This window comes from Pezoporus wallicus, unplaced genomic scaffold, assembly GCF_028554395.1.
Source record: "Pezoporus wallicus isolate ANWC-B61680 ecotype Strahan unplaced genomic scaffold, APGP_CSIRO_Pwel_v1 contig_4012, whole genome shotgun sequence".
Classification (NCBI taxonomy): domain Eukaryota; kingdom Metazoa; phylum Chordata; class Aves; order Psittaciformes; family Psittacidae; genus Pezoporus; species Pezoporus wallicus.
The window spans coordinates 515,628-534,150 of record NW_026637828.1 but is presented as its reverse complement, the minus strand read 5'-3'; the positions used below and the strand labels follow the sequence as shown (position 1 = coordinate 534,150).

Genomic DNA, 18,523 nt, shown 5'->3' with positions numbered 1-18,523 from the left:
CTATATCTATATTAGCAAGCAGCGTATGGTGTAATAGGAGAGGATCTGTAAATGAAATGCTGGTCCTGAGGATCCCATGGTTGTTCATGGTGATTTTGTTTAGTTTTTTTCTGGTGTAGGTTTTGGTTTTGGTTTCATTTCTGGGGGGTTTTTGGTTTGGTTTTCTTTTTTTTCAAGAACACTCCTACAGCACCTTCAATTTAATTTCATCCAAAATTAATCTAATTTGGATCTCTGAGACCTTTGTAATGCAAACTAAAATGCAGTGAGTAAGGAGGATACAGATATTTCACTTCAGAAATGCATTTCAGATTTGAACTAAAATGCTGATGAAAACTTTACATACCTTGCTTAAAACAGACTGATCCCAGAGCAGAATATTATAACAAAATTACAGCTAGACAAACTGTTGAACATAGGTTAACCTCTTGATTTAGAGTGGGTTTCAGTTGTGTTTCCAAAGACATAAGTGGTTTATCAGAATATGTAATATTGGACTTTGGATTTTCACTTTGCACCTCTAGATCTGAATGTTTTCACTTCAAGTTAATCTGCCTTAATATAAGTTTTATAAATAGCCTTTCCTAGCTGTAGGACACACTCTGGAAGCTAAATCTTAAAATCATTTAACTGAATCATTATTATAACTATTAGGACAGAGTGAAATATGAACAGGCTTTTAACTCAACCTTTCTAATTGTATGATGCAATTACTGCCAACATACGGAGTTGCCATTACATATTCAATAGTGTTATGTAGTAGCTGACATTATGGTAATCAGAAATGTGGCTCTCAATTTGTATAAAAACAAAACAACCCCCCCATCCACTCAAAGAACAAACATCCTCCCCAAATGACCAAACAAAAAATAGCCACCCACAAAAAATCCCATTTCTCTGGTTTTGGAAAAATCTTTACATTATTTTAAAATCAGTTAAATGGAAGAGGAGGGTTATGTCTATTTTCTGGCTTTTTTTTTCCTTCCTTTAATTCCAGATATTTTGGAAGTTTTGCTTGAAGGTAGTAGTATTTTTCAGCATTAGCTTGCATACGTTTGTGGAAAAAATAAAGCTGCCTTAAGAGACATCCTGCATGTAGGAATATTGCAGAATACAGACTGAGATGTAAACGGATATCTTGACTAGATGACAATACATGTAAATTATGAAACTTTATTTATGTCTTTTAGGATGAAAGTGTGATTAAGCTTACCCAGGAACTAGCTCAAAAACTAGGGTTAAAAATAAGGAAAGCATATGTAAGAGCAAAGGTAAGATTTTTATTTTAACATTGAGGTTTCCCTGTCTTAATAACCACTTTGTATTTAATGAAGGCATCTTCTCATTGCAGCCACCCTCCTCCAGTTCAATTTCTAGCGATGTATCAACTCAGGTAAGGCTTTACATGCTCAAAGTGCAAGCTGACTTTATAGTGCTGGGAATAATCATTTCATAATTTCACGATGATGAAGTGAAAATGGTGCAACTGACATTTTATGTAAGATGCTGTTAATTTGGTCTTTAGGGTTCTGTTAATCTTTGTGCTCAGTTTTGCTGTGTATGTAAGGCAGACCAGGATGCAAGTTAGCTTTTTAGAATAAATGTTAGCTAAATCATTAAATCCAGTGCAATGAATATATTTACTTCTAATGCCTTGAGGCAAGGGCATAGTTAATATGCTGATTTATTTACTTATTTCACTTTGTTGACAGTTATTAAAGTGAAGCATACTGCCATTAAATCCCTTTTGATTTATGCATTTGTCCAAATACAACCTTTATTAGCAGATGAACTTGCATTTATCTTGCTGTTTGTACTGTGTCTGAGCAGCAGTAATGAAGAGGAGCTCATCTTACAGACCTTTTTCATGGGAGCATAGACAATTTAGCTGTAAATGAATGAGGAAATATAGGAACAGCTCATTTAAGGTCCTGTTTAGACTTTTTTTATTCCTTGGAGTGGTTGGTTGCAGATTTTTAGTGACCCTGTGAGAGTTGATTTCAGTCTGCAAATAGATGCTTTATCTAAAGAAATTATCTAAATTTTGTTGTACTTCACGAATTCAAGATTTATGAAATCCAGGTGTGAGGATTTACGTTCTTAATCTGAATATTTATTTGAAGATTTTTAATTGCTCTTATGAAAAGTGCTGAGAGGTATTTTTTTTTTTTCCTCACTTACAGAATTCTTCTGTAGAAGATATTGAGTTAGGTAAGTCTTGTGTTACAACCTAGGAAGCTATTTGTGCCATACACATATGTATCTGTTGAGAAAATTAATCTTGTCATTTGAAAGATCTGTGGTAAAAACTCTGATCTGTTTATCTCTAAAACTACATATTTAAGTGCCTAAGCAAATTTCCTTTCAGTCTCTTCAACTTGATATGATTGTAACTGCTCCTATAGCATTTGTCTCATACTGTTCTCTTTAAGTTGGAAAAACAGGAAGGGGAGAGTATGCCAGAGATTTAGTGGAGTATCAGGTCTGTAACTTTTCCTCTTTTTTAGTTTGAGTAATATATAAACACTTGAGATACAGGTACTCATGAACTGGAAGTTAATAGAAGTTAGCAATATTTAATGTGGCTTTGCTTAAACATTCTTCATGTTTCTCCACTCCCTCACCCCTCAGGGTAGAAGTTATCCAAGGTATTTTTACATCTCTGAACGAAAGTTCCAGTCATTCCCATCTTAACTGTTTCAGATTTATCTGACCAGAAGCAAGAGATAGTTTCTGCTACTTGTTCAACAAACTTTGAAGTGTCTAAAGTGTCTTCAGCACCTGTACCATCTTTACCTTCTATTATGCCTCTTCAAGTGGAAAAGGTTTCCTTGCCATCTGCAGTGCTGGCAAATGGAGGAAATGTTTCTTTCTCTATGTCAGAACCATGTTTAGATTATGGAGATGGAGATATAATTATTGGGGAAGAACTTGATGAATTACTTGATTCTGTGCCTGATCCAGATGAAAGTGTAATGGTAAGACTTTTTTGTTTGTTTTCATTCTCAAAAGACTGTCCTTGTGAGCAGGGTCTTGTATTTTTATCAAGTGGGCTAACAGTGAAATATGAGTTACCTTTTTTGGTTATGATTTTCTCAGGTGCAGAGTCTTGCAAACGTGGCTGTAGACATACCAGGGCCCAGCAGAGCTCCAGGGACAATTACATTGCTTTTGTGTGATGGAAAACATGAGTGAGATTGCTGGGGGAGGGACACTACTTCGGAAATACTGCTACACTACTACCAGTACTACCACAGTGGGAGGGATACTACTTCTGGGAAAGAGTGACATAGATACTTGAAGTCCAGGCTAGTATGTTGGTTTTTTTGGGAGGTGTTTTTGTTTTCTTCTGTCAGAGTATTTTTGGTGAAATAAACCCTCTCAGAACCTGAGAGTTGTTGGAGTGCTGACCCTGTAGGAGTAGAAACTGTAGTTAAACATGCTATTAGCTTTGCAGGACAGTAGTACTTGCGCTGTGGTCTTCTATTGCATTCATTAGTGTCTCTGCAATTGGAGCGTTGTCCAGATCCAGCTCCTGGATAACCAGGAATAGTTATAACATCATGAGTCTAATTTTTAATACTTTTTAGAAGAGATTATTAATTTAGGCACATGAAGAGTTGTTCTTAATTACACCACCATTCCAGAGCTAGAACAGACTGTGAAGCATACAGAGTTCCTCAACTATTAGTCAAAATGAGGGCTCTGATTGATGTGCAGAGATGTCTGACCTTATGAGCAAGGTTACTGTCTGTCTGCTGTGGCCCTATCGGTCATTTGGAGACGTTAGTATTAGTATGCAATGTTGAATGACGCTGTGGCATATTTAATTCTTCAGTTAGTTGTGATTTCAATTCTTCATTCAGATGTGGATGCAGTTGGAAATCTTAAAATAAAAAATGCTTGGACTTCTAATTTTCTGTTTTATGCACTTTGTTTTGTAGAAAGTATTTTGGAAATGTAGCAATTAATTACTTTTAATAAAGCCTAGGAAGTCTGCTGTAGTGAAAACCAGGAAGCAGTACAATCTTCCAAGATTGACTGCAGTCCTGTGTAGTGTAGAATCTTGAATGAGTTGTAGGCTAACAACTTGGGGGACATAGGGAATTTCACATTGGCCAGACCCTGTGCAGATGTATTTGTTCAACCTCCAGACAAGAAGGAAGCCTATTGGGATGATAGAGAGAAGGAAAACTCCCCTACTTGGTTATGTCCTTAGCAGAGGTATACAGAAGGATAGGTTCTTTTTCAGGGGTGGATGGGAGACCCTTTGCAGAGTATAGTATCATTTTATTGTTTCTGAGCTTTTATTTCAAAGCTAACTCTACTGTACTGCAATTTGAATCCTCTTTATTTAGAAAAAAAATCATGTCGATTACTGACTCTTCCTACTCTTCCCTCTTGTCTTATTTTTTTAAGATAATTTGGAAATTTAGCTCTGATCTGGTTCATGAATAAATCTAGAACCTAGTAAGTTAATAAACTTCAGCTAACTGAGCCACTGAAGCAGTTGATTTCTGGGTAATTCCTTGCATTAGGACAGGTTTAGGGTTTGATCACCATAGTCCCCTAAGTGCACTGTAGCTCTGTTCAGTACTGCAGTACTGTAGTGTGCCTTTTATTATTGCTTTTCAGTAGGTTTATAAAAGCTTTGCATTAATGTTACTAAAAGAAATGCTATTGCAGATTATGTTCTTGAGATTTTTTTTTTTTTCTGTGTGAACATTTTCTTTAAATTCCTTTTTTTTTTTCCCCCAGCAAACTGCGGGAGTCAGAGGACCAATTCCCACAGGAAGCGTGGCTCCTACTGTACCTTTCTCTGCCTCCTTGTTGGGGACGCTACCAGTTAGTGCAGGATTTGTTCCTTCACCTTCTCTTTCAGAAATCTTTTCACAGCCTTTGGCTTCTTCACTGGAAAGTTTTTGCTCACCATTAAGCACCTTTTCAATCAGTGACCCAAAAAGAGGTAAGAAATAAGTCTCAATATTTAACCTGTTATGATGAGAGCTGTGCATGAGCCAACTGGCTTCTTTTAAATGAGTTTTCACAACTATTCACTATTATTTAACACTTAAATAACATCTGATCTATGCTCACAATTTTTGAGAGTATTGATAATCAACATTGGTTGTACACAAGAATTTATAAATAAAGCTTTTGTTTACTTGGGGCCTGCATAAGCATACTCCAAGCTCCCTCTGTTCAGTTTTTACTGCATTTATTGTGCAAGTCATTTGTTTCATGTATAAGTAGGAAGAAGGAACCATGTTCTTTCAAACTTTTTTTTTCTTTAAACAAAGGTGTTCTTACAGCTTAAAACATTTCTTATGATTTAGCAATAAACAAGAATTCTAAAAGACTAATAAAACTGCATGCTCTGAAAAGTTACCAGTAATCCATGTTTGATTTCAAACTCTGGGGACTGTTACTATGTAGTGAAATAACAAGATACAAACAGTCAGTGAACTAGAAAAGATAAAATGAAGTTCTGTCTCTAATTACTAGTCTTACAGGACTGTGCTGTCCTTAGAACAAAGCCAAATTCACAAAATAAAACTAAAAATAGAACAATCCTTTTACCTGTCTTTCATCTCAGTTTTGATAGGCAGATATTCCTTATCTATCTACCCTTCTTGTACTGCACAGACAGCTTCATGTTGAGTCAGCACATGCCTGTGAAGCTACTGTTGATGTTAATCAGGTAGTTACTAGGTAGTCATCTAAGTTTTTAGCCTAGGTGTTTAAAATGGGCTTTTACAGAATACAAAACATAGTCATGGCAAACAAAGAAGCCCCCTTGGTGTTTGTCAGAAGACCAACCCTTTGATACTTTTACTTCTCAGGAATGATAAATAATTTTTTGCATAGGATATTTTGTGAACTGAAATAATTAAAAATTCTTTGTGTTCCTTTAGACCTCTCAAGTTCAGCTTCTAGAGATGGAACACCAACACTTAGTAGCAATAATTCCCCATTGTTTGTAAGTGTTTTCTGTGTTTTCTTTCACATCAGTTCAAATGTTAACATTTTGAAGGCTTAAACTAAGATCATAGTTTTCACAGTAGAAGTTTTTATTTTAAAAAATATGGCACTTGTACCATTAAAATGTGATTCTGGCTGAAAGACAGTTGTACAGTAGCAGTAACTGAGCACATGAGAAAATCTACAAAGCTTGTTCTATAAATGCAAACCTTGACTACTGTCATAGCCACTTTTCCATTCTGAGGAACTTGTAAAAGACTGTGGAAGTGTAAAAATAACCAACCTAAGAGAGAGGAAATCTCTTATGATCCAAGTGCCAAAGACTAGGAATACTGGAGAACTGTCCTAGTACAGGAGCAGAGCAAAGATCACCTTGTGTCTGAGAATCCATCTGGTCTCTGTGTTCTAGTCATGCTGTATATTTTCAATCATGATGCTGGCCATTGATTATGTGGGGAAGGGTGCTTGAAGGATTGCATCCTTGTGAGCCACGGTGTAGTAATAATTAGCCTGTTCTTTTCCCTGTGCCTGGTTGGATCTTGTTATGTGCTTAGTCTTTGCTGGGTATATGGCTTTTGTAAAATCTGTGTCCCCTTCTTAGACCTGTGGCTAAATTTGTATTTTGATTTGTTGTTTTGGTTTGTTTTTTTTTTTTGTGTGTGTGTAGTCTTTCATATGCTTTAAAGAATAATTCAGTAGGTTAAATTTTAGTTGTAGAGAAACTATATGGATCAAGTAAAATATGCTTTCTTCCAACAGATAAATGGCCCTAGTAGTTTGTTTGGGTCTGAAAATTACATGGGAATTGCAGGCCAAACTAGAAATGACTTTTCAAATGTTTTTAGCAGTGCAACTGCTAATATACCTGTATCTTCAGCACTTGCGGGAAGAAACCCACTAGAAGGCACACATGAGCTAAGACAGGCCTGCCAGTTATGTTTTGTCAAAAAAGGTAAGGGGCTTTTGGACTCAATTGGGTTGATTTTTAAAAAATATAAAAGCATACATTTAGAACTTCAGTGTTCTTAAATTAAAATACTGTTGGCTTCTAAGTAGTGTTAATCCTGACTTGTTCTTTGCAGATGTAGTATGATCTTATGGTTAAGGAACTGGTAAAATGTTTCAACAACTGTTTTATCTTTCTTCTTGTCTTTATTTCTTGTCCTAATAGATTCTTGATTCCTAAGCACACCACAAATCACCACACGCTTTCACCCACCTGTATGTAAGGTCATTCACGCTCTGTATTCGCTTTCCTCCCAGCCCCCAGGGTACTGTGAAGAATGACACCTTTGCTCAAGACTAAAAAAAACTTGCAATACTCTCTCTGATTGGCCATGGGGAATTGAACTGCAGTTCAAAGTGCCTGGTAACCTTCACATCCCATCTGTTTTATTGTTCTTTCAAACTAATTCTAAATAATAATCTGAGGCTTCCAAACCTTTGTAATAATTAACTCCACTGTATTGACTGAAAGTATCTTAACCAATATTGGGCTTTAATATAACTAATCCTTTTTAGGCCTGAGCTGTTGCTGTTAAATAGAGCCATATTCTAGAGACAATAGCTTTTATTAAGACAAATCTTAAAAATGAGCATCTTGCTTCACGTTATAGGTGTCACCGATATTGGTATATCGTAAAGAATTGTATCAAGCCATAGGGGATGACTGCTGTAGTTTTAGGAACTTGCATATCGTTTTTGGTTTTTTTTTTACAAGAATAATCTGTGAAATGATATTTGAAAACCCCCTACGTTCTGCTAAAAGCAGGTGCTGTGAAATACTTGCGGAAGCACATAGCATGTTCCTAACTTCACTTTTTGCATCAAAGCATCTGTTTCTTCTGTTTCATTGCATCTCTGTCAAAGCCATTATGTGTCTCCTGCTTTTACTACCTACTTTTGAAATTGTACTCTTCATCAGCTTCTTGTCTAGGGGAACAGTCACATTCTTGGTTTTGCAGTCCCTTAAATAGCAAAATCCACTGAGCATTGCTTGTCTTAAGACTCTCTCCCTTATTTCTTCTTTTTGGTGGTAATGTAATCTTCACTGTAGTATCATCCTAAAGACAGAATTTAAAGCTAGATGTGTTTTTGTTTCCAAAATCACAGAATTCTGGTATTGGCATTTATATTTTTGGCATGTGCATACTCATTACCTACTGTGTTTTATCTCTAAACATAGTAACTATTCTAATACAATAAAAGCTGAAGGTTAAGAGAGCCATTTACTGATCCTTGGTATTCATCTGCATTGACAACTTATAAATAAGCAAGTTCAGTTTTAAATTGGTGTTATGTAAATGTATACTTTGGAATTTGGAAAAAAGTGGTAATTTGTTGGTGTTCCAAAGTAATCTTAAGGTTGTAACACATCATTCCTCCCCACATAACTGCTGTTTTTTTCCTTGCTGAGACTGGTCCTTTTGTAAGTATTCAGTCTTTTTCTATTCTGTTCAACATGGCTGTTAATGACTTTTGGTTCTTCAGAGTTGCTGGTGCAAGTAGGAACTCTATTCAGTGTATTTGTGTATTTTGCTTTGGGCTTATGTGCCAACCTGTGTATGGAAATACTAGAAGTATGTTGCAGTACATGCAAATATAAGCAATTTTCTGTGGTTGTTTCAGGTCCTAAATTACTGGATTACGCTTACCACCCCAGTTTAGAACATAAATGTAAGAAGGATATTCTAATTGGCAGGATAAAAAACTCTGAAGATAAATCATGGAAAAAAATACGTCCCAGACCAACAAAGACACAGTACGTGGGACCGTATTATATATGTAAAGGTATGCGTTACATATAGCAAAATGGTAATGTCTGCACTAAAAATAACATAGTTTAGCTTTTCCACAGTGAAGTACAGAGTGAGTTTTTATACTTGCTCATGGGAGGTAGAGAAGGAAGTTCACTGGGTTGTTTATATTTTCCAAGGTTGTAAAGAGAGCCATGTTTTGACCATTAATGGGATTATTTAGAGAACATGCACTGTATTTCCCTACTGTTCTCCATGAATAACTTTGCTTCCTAGTGCTGGGCTATTATTCTTAAAAGAAAAAGCAACAAAAAAAGAAGAGCATTCTTGTTAGACTTCTGCAGTATGAGCCTCTACTTACGATCTAAGCAAGATAACTCTTGCATGAATTAACAGCTGTGTTTAAGCAAAAGGTATTCGGAGTTCTGAGCATGGTTGCCTAGACCAGAGAAGAATAGTTGATGGAGTTGTGCTTCAGCCTTCCTAATTTCTTTCAGCGTAAGGTTTTTCTTCTGTCAGAGGACTTCCGTGATCCTTTTACAATGGATGTAGCTTCTTTATTAAAAACATTTGAAATTGAGATAGTGGATGTTTTAAGATAAATAAGATAAAAGTTGTGTAAAGGCAATGTCATATTCAATGTTACCATTCTAGATGTTGCTGCTGAAGAGGAATGCAGATATCCAGGTCATTGCACATTTGCGTATTGCCAAGAGGAGATCGATGTGTGGACACTGGAGCGCAAAGGAGCCTTCAGTCGAGAGTCTCTTTTTGGGGGAAATGGAAAGATCAACTTGACCGTGTCCCAACTTCTTCAAGAACATCACGGATTATTTATGTTTCTTTGTGAGGTGCTGCTTTATTTCTAATGACACAATAAAAATGATAATAGATAAGAAAATTACTTGGAAAGAAATGCTTTGGTTCATGCATGACTGTTTCTTAAATCTTGAAATGCATGTTCAGTAATCTGGCTATCTTTAGATTAGAAAGTAATTGAAGTCTCTTAAAATCTTTAAGGTAAGGTATATTTTAAAATATATAAAATACATACTCTATAATGACCTGGTTTTTGTATTCCAGAAATGTTTTGATCACAAACCAAGAATAATAAGCAAAAGGAACAAGGATAACTCCTCTTCTTGTTCTCACCCTGCTATGCATGACTTTGAAGATAACAAGTATGTCTGAAATCCCATCTCTCTAAGTTTCAAATTAAAAGCAGAGGTTTTGGGGCATTCTATTTAATACCGATTTTCACTTCTTAACCTGTTGATTAGCTTCTCTTCCTTGTTAACTGTTACGATTTGGTGGTATTGCGAAGACAAACTTGCTGAACAAGGATTGTCTCATGTAACTAAACTGAAAGTGAACTATTTCTTTATCAACGCATTCAAAAATAGTGGTATCCACCCTCATGTTTGAATCTTATTTGTTTTGGTGTCAGTTTGTTAATAGCTTTTCTATCTAGTGAGCATTGATGTGTGATGTCACACACAGATATGTCATGGTAAATTAATGCAGGAGGAATTCATAAGTTTGCTCTTTGTTCAGTCTGTATTGCTTATTTTGCTGTAGTTTTAACTCAGCTGGTTAAGAACAGGTTTGCCTTAATTGCAGTGTCTGAAATAGACTGTAGGCTTTATAAACCCAGTTGATAATAGTGTAAGAAAAGTGTTTATAATTATTCTGTGAAAGTTAGCAAAGTGGCATAGTGACAGTGGTGTTAATTAAGTTTTGGAGAATTAATAGACTTACATTTTTATATGATGGAAATGTAAGTGGGAGTATTTTTAATCCTTTATTTGTCTTCTACTTCCCTACATTGAGGAAACACTACAGCTGTAAGAGCTAGGCTGCTACTGTGATGCATCAGCTCTTTCTCTAATGGTGCACTACAAACGAATAAGTACTTGCTTTTTGTAAGTAGCTCAGGATATGCACTTGAAAGTGGACATGATACACTTTCCCTCTTGGAAACCAGTGATGCAGTTCAGTAATGCTTTGCAGAAGAGAGACTTCTAGATTTTACAAGAGTACTGTTTTGTGATGCTGGTTTACTCAGCCTAGAAATAAATGATAATTAGATGCTCCTTCCTTCTGGGAACTGTTTCCAAAACAGGTGCCTTGTCCACAGTCTGCGTGAAACTATGGTGAAATATTCCAAAATCCGCCCTTTTCAAGTTCGATGTCAGCTTGACCTGTGCAGACATGAGGTCCATTATGGCTGCTTACGAGAGGATAAATGCTTTTATGCTCACAGCCTGGTAGAGCTTAAAGTCTGGATAATGCAAAAGGAAACAGGTATGTTTGGTAAAATGCTCACTTTACTCTTCACTGAAATGCCACTTCTTCCTTGTCTCAACCCCTTTCTGAAATCAGCAACCCAGGCCCAGTGCATTCACTTACAATATGCTGGAATCATAGTCAATAAACAGTAATGTAGATAAGATAAAAAGTTTTGAGCAGGCTACTAGCTAGTCAAAATCAGCAAGTTTTTGAGAGTAAAAAATGTCAGAACTGCTCATTGTGATCACATTTTTTCTTGAAATACAACTAGGAGCCTTGAGCAGATTTAAATCCAAGTTGAACTAGAATTGGTTTTATTTTTAAACCTTCTAAGTTTGGAAGATCTTGATCAAATTTTTTTTCCAGCTTGAAATATTTTACTTATGCCATTGTTTCCCTTCATCCCCCAGTAAAAGATCAAATTTTTTCTGCAGTTAAACCTTTCTTTCAGCTTAGTGCCATTCTGATATTCTTAACATAGTGAGCCAGAAAAGAAATCCTTCCAGTTTGCTCGTCTGTCTGTATTTGTTGATAAAACTTAATTGTTTTTCTGTTCTTGCTTACACAGGACATTTAGGCTGCCTTTTGTTGATCTCACTTTTTTTTGTTGGCTTCTTTGAGGATAACAAATTTTACTACTTTGTTTCTAGCTGACATCTTTTGAACAGTATGTCTCTCACAGTCCATTATTTGGTCAGGAGTTCCAAGCAGTTGAACTGTTAACAGGAAGTGATTTTTACCATGTAGTAGTTGCTCATTCTTCTGTCTTGTTCTGTATGACAGCAGTACTTTGCATATTAAGCAGTCACGTTGGATCATTGTGGTACATGGAGGAAAAGGGGAAACTTGGCAATTCCAGTGTGTTAACAGCCTTTCTGGCATTTTTGCCCCTTTATGTCTGAAATTTATCCTCACTTGTTCCCTTGGCGTGGTTTAAACCCAGCCATGCAGCTCGTTCACCCACTCCCCCCCCTTCCTCTTTCTTCCCTTCCTCCTCCCCCCACCCTGATCCCAGAGGGATGGGGAGGAGAATTGAAAGACTGTAACTCCCACGGGTTGAGATAAGAACAGTTCAGTAACTAAGGTATGACACAAACCACTGCTGCTGCCACCAATAATAATAATGATAAGGGAAATAACAAGGGGAGAGAATACGATACCACCCACCGAAATAAGCCCGACCAAGCAGTGAGTACCCTTCCGGGTAACTCAGTTACATCCCAGGCATGATGTGATGTGGTATGGAATATCTCTTTGGCTAGTTTGGGTCAGGTGTCCTGTCTCTGCTTCTTCCCGGCTTCCCCTCCTCCCTGGCAGAGCATGAGACTCACAAAGTCCTTGGTCGGGTAAACATTTAAGCAGTAACTAAAAACATCGGTGTTATCAGTGCTGTTCCCAGGCCGAAAGTCAAAAACAAATCACTGCACCAGCTACTAGGAAGGAGAAAAATTGACTGCTACTGCTGAACCCAGGACATTACAGTATCACAGTGTCACAGTATGCTAGAGATTGGAAGGGACCTCGAAAGATCATCTAGTCCAATCCCCCTGCCGGAGCAGGAACACCTAGATAATGTTACACAGGAATGTGTCCAGGCGGGTTTTGAATGTCTCCAGGGAAGGAGACTCCACAGCCTCCCTGGGCAGCCTGTTCCAGTGTTCCGTCACCCTCACTGAGAAGAAGTTTCTTCTCAAGTTTAAGTGGAACCTCTTGTGTTCCAGTTTGTACCCATTACCCCTTGTCCTATCATTGTTTGCCACTGAGTAGAGCCTGGCTCCATCCTCGTGACACTCCCCCTTTATATATTTATAGACACTTATAAGGTCACCCCTCAGTCTCCTCTTCTCCAAACTATAGAGACCCAGCTCCCTCAGTCTTTCCTCATAAGGGAGATGCTCCACTCCCTTAATCATCTTTGTTGCCCTTCGCTGGACTCTCTCCAGCAGCTCCCTGTCCCTCTTGAACTGAGGGGCCCAGAACTGGACACAATATTCCAGATGGGGTCTCACCAGGGCAGAGTAGAGGGGAAGGAGGACCTCTCTCGACCTACTAACCACCCCCTTCTAATACACCCCAGGATGCCATTGGCCTTCTTAGCCACAAGGGCACAGTGTTGGCTCATGGTCATCCTGTCGTCCACTAGGACCCCCAGGTCCCTCTCCCCTACACTGCTCCCTAACAGGTCATTTCCCAACCTATACTGGAACCTGGGGTTGTTCCTGCCCAGATGCAGGACTCTACACTTTCCCTTGTTATATTTCATCAAGTTATTCCCTGCCCAACTCTCCAGCCTGTCCAGGTCTCGCTGGATGGCAGCACAGCCTTCTGGCGTGTCAGCCACTCCTCCCAGCTTAGTGTCATCAGCAAACTTGCTGATAGTACACTCAATTCCCTCATCTAAATCGTTGATGAGTATATTAAATAATACCGGTCCCAGTACTGACCCTTGAGGCACTCCACTAGTTACAGGCCTTCAACTAGACTCAGCCCCATAGGCTACAACTCTCTGGCTTCTCTCCTTCAGCCAGTTCGCAGTCCACCTCACTGCCTGATCATCCAGACCACACTTCCTCAATTTAGCTGTGAGGATGCTGTGGGAGACTGTGTCAAATGCTTTGCTGAAGTCAAGGTAGACCACATCCACCGCTCTGCCATCATCCATCCACCGTGTTATTTCCTCATAAAAGGCTAAGAGACTGGTCAAACATGATTTCCCCTTGGTGAAGCCATGTTGACTGCCCCTCATAACCCTCTTATCCTTGATATGCCTTAAGATGGCACTAGGGATAAGGTGTTCCATCACTTTCCCAGGGATGGAGGTGAGGCTGACCGGTCTATAGTTACCCGGGTCCTCCTTCTTGCCCTTTTTGAAGACTGGAGTGACATTTGCTTTCCTCCAGTCCTCAGGCACCTCTCCCGTTTCCCAAGACTTGGTAAAGATGATGGAGAGTGGTCTAGCAATGACTTCCGCCAGTTCCCTCAGCACCCGCGGGTGCATCCCATCTGGACCCCTGGATTTATGGATGTCCAGATTGCTCAACTGATCTCTAACCCCTTCCTCATCGACTAAGGCAAACCGCTCCATCGACCTGACTTCATCTAAGGTCTCAGGGGTACAGGGCTCTTCAGGACTGCCTGCAGCAGAGTAGACAGAGACAAAGAAGGCATTCAGTAACTCTGCCATCTCTGTATCTTCTGTCACCAGGGCACCCATCCCGTTCATCAGTGGGCCTACATTGCCTCTGGTGTTAGTTTTGTCTGCCATGTATTTGAAAAAGCTCTTTTTGCTGTCCTTGACCCTTCTCGCCAGGTTTAATTCTAAGGATGCCTTAGTCCTCCTAGCTGCCTTCCTACATCCTCTAGCAGCAGCCTTATATTCCTCCCAGGTGGCCAGCCCCTCCTTCCATGACCTGTAAACTCTCCTCTTCCACTTGAGCATACCCAGCAATTCCCTATTTAGCCACGCAGGTCTCCTGGCCCTCTTCCTTGACTTCCTGCGTGTTGGGATGCTCCGATCTTGAGCTCGGAAAAAGCAGTCCTTGAATGTCAACCAACTGTCTTGGGCCCCTTTACCTTCAAACAGCCTTGCCCATGGGATTTCCCCTAGCAATTGCTTGAAAAGGCCAAAGTTTGCCCTGCTAAAGTCCAGGGTTGCAATTCTACTTGGTATTCTACTAGTCCTACCACACAAGATCCTGAACTCCACCATCTCGTGGTCGCTGCAACCAAGGCAGCCCTCAACCCTTACTGCTTCAACCAGATCCTCCTTGTTAGTGAGGATGAGATCCAGCAGCGCTCCTCTCCTGGTCGGCTCATCCACCATTTGCAGGAGGAAGTTATCATCCATACACTGGAGGAACCTCCTGGACTGTGGCTGGATTGCCGAGTGGTCCTTCCAGCAAACATCAGGGAAGTTAAAATCCCCCACGACGACCACAGCCTGTGACTGTGAGGCCGCTCTCAGCTGCCTGTAGAAGGCCTCGTCAACTTCCTCACCCTGATCTGGTGGTCTGTAACAGACACCCACAACAGTATCGCCCCTGCCAGCCTGCCCCTTAATTCTCACCCACAGACTCAACTCGCTCATCATCTGTCCCTGGACAGAACATCCACCCCTTATTCCATACCATTCACGTCATGCTCAGATCCCACATTTTCAATATACCATCACTCTTATCTCAGTGCACTCTTATCTTAGTGCATGGACCAGTCCCTATAAAGCTGCTGAGTCCATCTGGTCCATGATGTGAGGTTCCATCTCTTGTAACAGTCTTTTGAGGCAGGAGAGGCTGTGTGCAGTGTTCACACTTGTGAATAACCTGGGCAATAGTGTCCATTGTTAAGTCCACCCCTCGATCATGAGTCCATCTCTATGTTGCATCTGTGCCCTGATGGCATGAACTGCAATGGGCCCACCAGGCTCAAGATAATTCACTTTCCCCTTCAGCAGTTTCTGCAGCTTGTCGCTGGGGACTCCATACAGCTGCCTTCCATCTCCAACACTTCCAAAGCACTGGAGGGTCCCAGTGGACTAGATACTTGCCCATACTGTCCCGCCCACCCTGCCACTCATGGCTGTCCAGCCTTGGGGAAAATCTCCTGGTCCTCTTGTATCATTGTCTAACCCTAGACAAGACCCAAACTTGAGTGTGCTTAACTTTTCAGATCAGACAAAGTGGCCGTGGGTAGAGCACACTGTCTGTGTGCCAACATGCTGATCCCCATCACAATCAGCAGGCAGGTCCCAAGGGTACCCAAAGGCAATTCAAAACCTTCAGAACTCTCAGATGCTGCACTTGTCACTGGGGCTGGTGTAGCTGCTGTGCTTGCCGGCTCTCCCACCACCAGCTTCTGTTTTCCGAGGCCAGCTCCTCCTCCTCTGCCTTGCTGGGAAATGCTGCGTGGTCTCCTGCATCCTCCTGGGGCTCGAGCTCGTGGAGCTCGGTGGGTGGCTGGCAGGGGATGCTCCTGGCCGTTGCGGGGCTCGGCTCCTCCGCCGCCTCCTCCTGCTGCTCGGCAGCTGCCTTCTTCCACTCCTCGACTGCCCCGACCTCCTCCACCGGCAGCTGCACCCTCCCGGCCTCCCGTCCCGCTCCCACCACTGCTTGGTCCCTGGGGCTGCTCTCCCAGGCCTCTTTGGCAGCCGCCGGCTCCCGGGGCCGCTCCCCCTCGGCTCCCCGCAGCCTCACGAAGACGGAGGCGAGGGCGAGGGCCAGGCCGGTGAAGAGCAGCCGGACGGCCAGGTACAAGTCCACGGCCACGTCCGTCCCACCCTGCTGCTGGAGCCTGACCGTATTACAAGTCATTGCCGTAAAGCACAGTGAGACAAGAACCTTAGCCCAAGCCCCACATTTGAAAAACACTAATACAGCAAATACCGGCTCTAAGTAAGGTACAACATTCTGAAACTGTGAGATCAATAGAAACAACTTTGAGAGCCAATAATGATGAGTGACTATTAATCTGAAGCAATGAATTCTTATCACAGATACGATTAGACACACTCCCTTCAGATCTGTCATTACCTCAACCCCTCGTCCCCAATGTTGGGTGCCAAAAAAGAACTGTCGTGGTTTAAACCCAGCCATGCAGCTTGTTCAGTCACTCCCCCCCTTCCTCTTTCTTCCCTTCCCCCCCCCCCCCCCCCCCCCCCACCCCGCCCCGGAAGGATGGGGAGGAGAATCAAAAGAATGTAACTCCCATGAGTTCAGATAGGAACAGTCTAGTAACTAAGGTATAACACAAATCACTACTGCTGCCACCAATAATAATAATGATAAAGGAAATAACAAGGGAAGAGAATACGATAACACCCGCTGAAACGAGCTGCCCTTCCGGGTAACTCTCAGTTACATCCTGGATGTGCTGTGGTATGGAATACCTCTTTGGCTAGTTTGGGTCAGGTGTCCTGTCTCTGCTTTCTCCCAGCTTCCCCTCCTCCCTGGCAGAGCATGAGACTCACAAAGTCCTTGGTCAGAGTAAACATTTGAGCAGTAACTAAAAACATCAGTGTTACCAGTGCTGTTCCCAGGCCGAAAGTCAAAAACAAATCACTGCACCAGCTACTAAGAAGGAGGAAAAAATGACTCTTACTGCTGAGCCCAGGACACCGCTCTTTGAAGAAGAGGTTCCTTGTTGCTTCAGCTTTCTATCTAGATTCTTGTATAGGTATACTGACATGAGATGTCATGCTGACCTGAAAATTTTGGAGGAAGAAAGTCAAATAGAGACAAGAGAACTGTTTCTTTGCAGTTTTTCTGTTCTGTCTCTCCTTGCAAGAGTCTTTAGAAGTTTCTATGTGAAAGTAAAACGGTTATTTTCTCACCAGCTGCCCCTACAAAGTCAAGGATAGCAAATCATTAACACTGTAACTTCTATTTGGAAGTCAGGGTTGAGGCCTCCAAGAAACCTGGTTTGCCACAGAAGGCATATTTTGTATTTTATGATATGTTCATGCTGCCCTCATGCTTTGCCAAAGTCCTTCTACTCTTTGAATGAGGTTCCTGTTCTGAACGTAAGGTGCAGGAAATAAAGGAATGCTACCTCAGGAAAGAATTGTTTTACCGTTCCTCAAATCAAAACATAGATGACAGTCTGTATTTGTGTGGAATTACGGTATGTGTGAACACTGTATAGCTGCTATAGGAACCTTAGTCAAAATATTTATAAGAATGTTTTGTGGTTTTCTTCTGAAGCAAAACCTAATTAACGGGACTTGTTTACAGTCTTTGTAAATAAGGCAGGGGTGATCCAGTGTCTGTCAGCTTGCCTTTTGGGTAGTTTTTCTGAGTGACGTTACACATTTAGTACTTTATGTTTAAATAAATACTAAAAGATGGACCTTATTTAAGCAATATGTAATTCAAAAAAAGTTTATGTTTGCTTTTCATGTGATGACATATACAGTATTTCTGTTTTGAAGGCCCATATGTGTGTGTATGATGTATATCTATACCCACAAGTGAGTGTTTGTATATGTATACAATATATAAAAAGAAAAATAGATAAAAGCTTTGGAGCTTCAGAAATATTCCAGTTCGAGCATGCCTGCAATGCTACAACAGTCGTAAGTGCTCAAGAACTTTTCTTCTTCTTTTACAGATATTTCACATGATACTATTGTTCAAGAATCAAAGAAGTACTGGCAGAACATGGAAGCTAGTGCACATGGGTCACAGGTATTTTTGGTTTTCCATTAAGCTAATTCTACAGTGAATTTGGTGATTGTTCTTTTTCTGTATCTGTGTATAATGTATCTTACTTAGAAGTTACTTTTTAAATGCTCTCTTCAAATAATATATAGGCTTTCTTTGGCTCACTCCATTTACTCTAGAATGCTGCTTTGCTTCTGTGCAATTCTTTGCTTTGCTTACTCTATCTTAGGCAGAACATAAATACAATTTTAAAGTCAGCTGCCATAGGGCAATGAATTATCTTTTCAAAATGTAGGAATTTTATATGTTTAGTTTGTATATATTGTCACAACTTCTGGGTTT

At 40.4% G+C, this 18,523-nt stretch overlaps 1 protein-coding gene across 5 annotated transcripts in view; it reads left to right on the top strand.

Annotated features, from left to right (window-relative positions):
* Window positions 1–18,523, top strand: part of ZC3H7A (zinc finger CCCH-type containing 7A) — a 33,859-nt gene that overhangs the window by 10,015 nt on the left and 5,321 nt on the right. For 4 of the 5 annotated variants that reach the window (XR_008972011.1, XM_057407891.1, XM_057407890.1 and 1 more), the window contains 12 exons: window positions 1,191–1,271; window positions 1,352–1,393; window positions 2,184–2,211; window positions 2,704–2,978; window positions 4,759–4,966; window positions 5,916–5,980; window positions 6,742–6,934; window positions 8,611–8,772; window positions 9,393–9,589; window positions 9,822–9,919; window positions 10,861–11,042; window positions 18,129–18,205. Coding sequence is in view for 4 of the 5 variants with exons in the window: in XM_057407891.1 (XP_057263874.1) it covers window positions 1,191–1,271; window positions 1,352–1,393; window positions 2,184–2,211; window positions 2,704–2,978; window positions 4,759–4,966; window positions 5,916–5,980; window positions 6,742–6,934; window positions 8,611–8,772; window positions 9,393–9,589; window positions 9,822–9,919; window positions 10,861–11,042; window positions 18,129–18,205 (1,608 nt within the window). In the remaining variant the exon portion in view is untranslated. The remainder of the gene's footprint in view (window positions 1–1,190; window positions 1,272–1,351; window positions 1,394–2,183; window positions 2,212–2,703; window positions 2,979–4,758; window positions 4,967–5,915; window positions 5,981–6,741; window positions 6,935–8,610; window positions 8,773–9,392; window positions 9,590–9,821; window positions 9,920–10,860; window positions 11,043–18,128; window positions 18,206–18,523) is intronic. The other variant, XM_057407892.1, reaches the window with a different exon arrangement.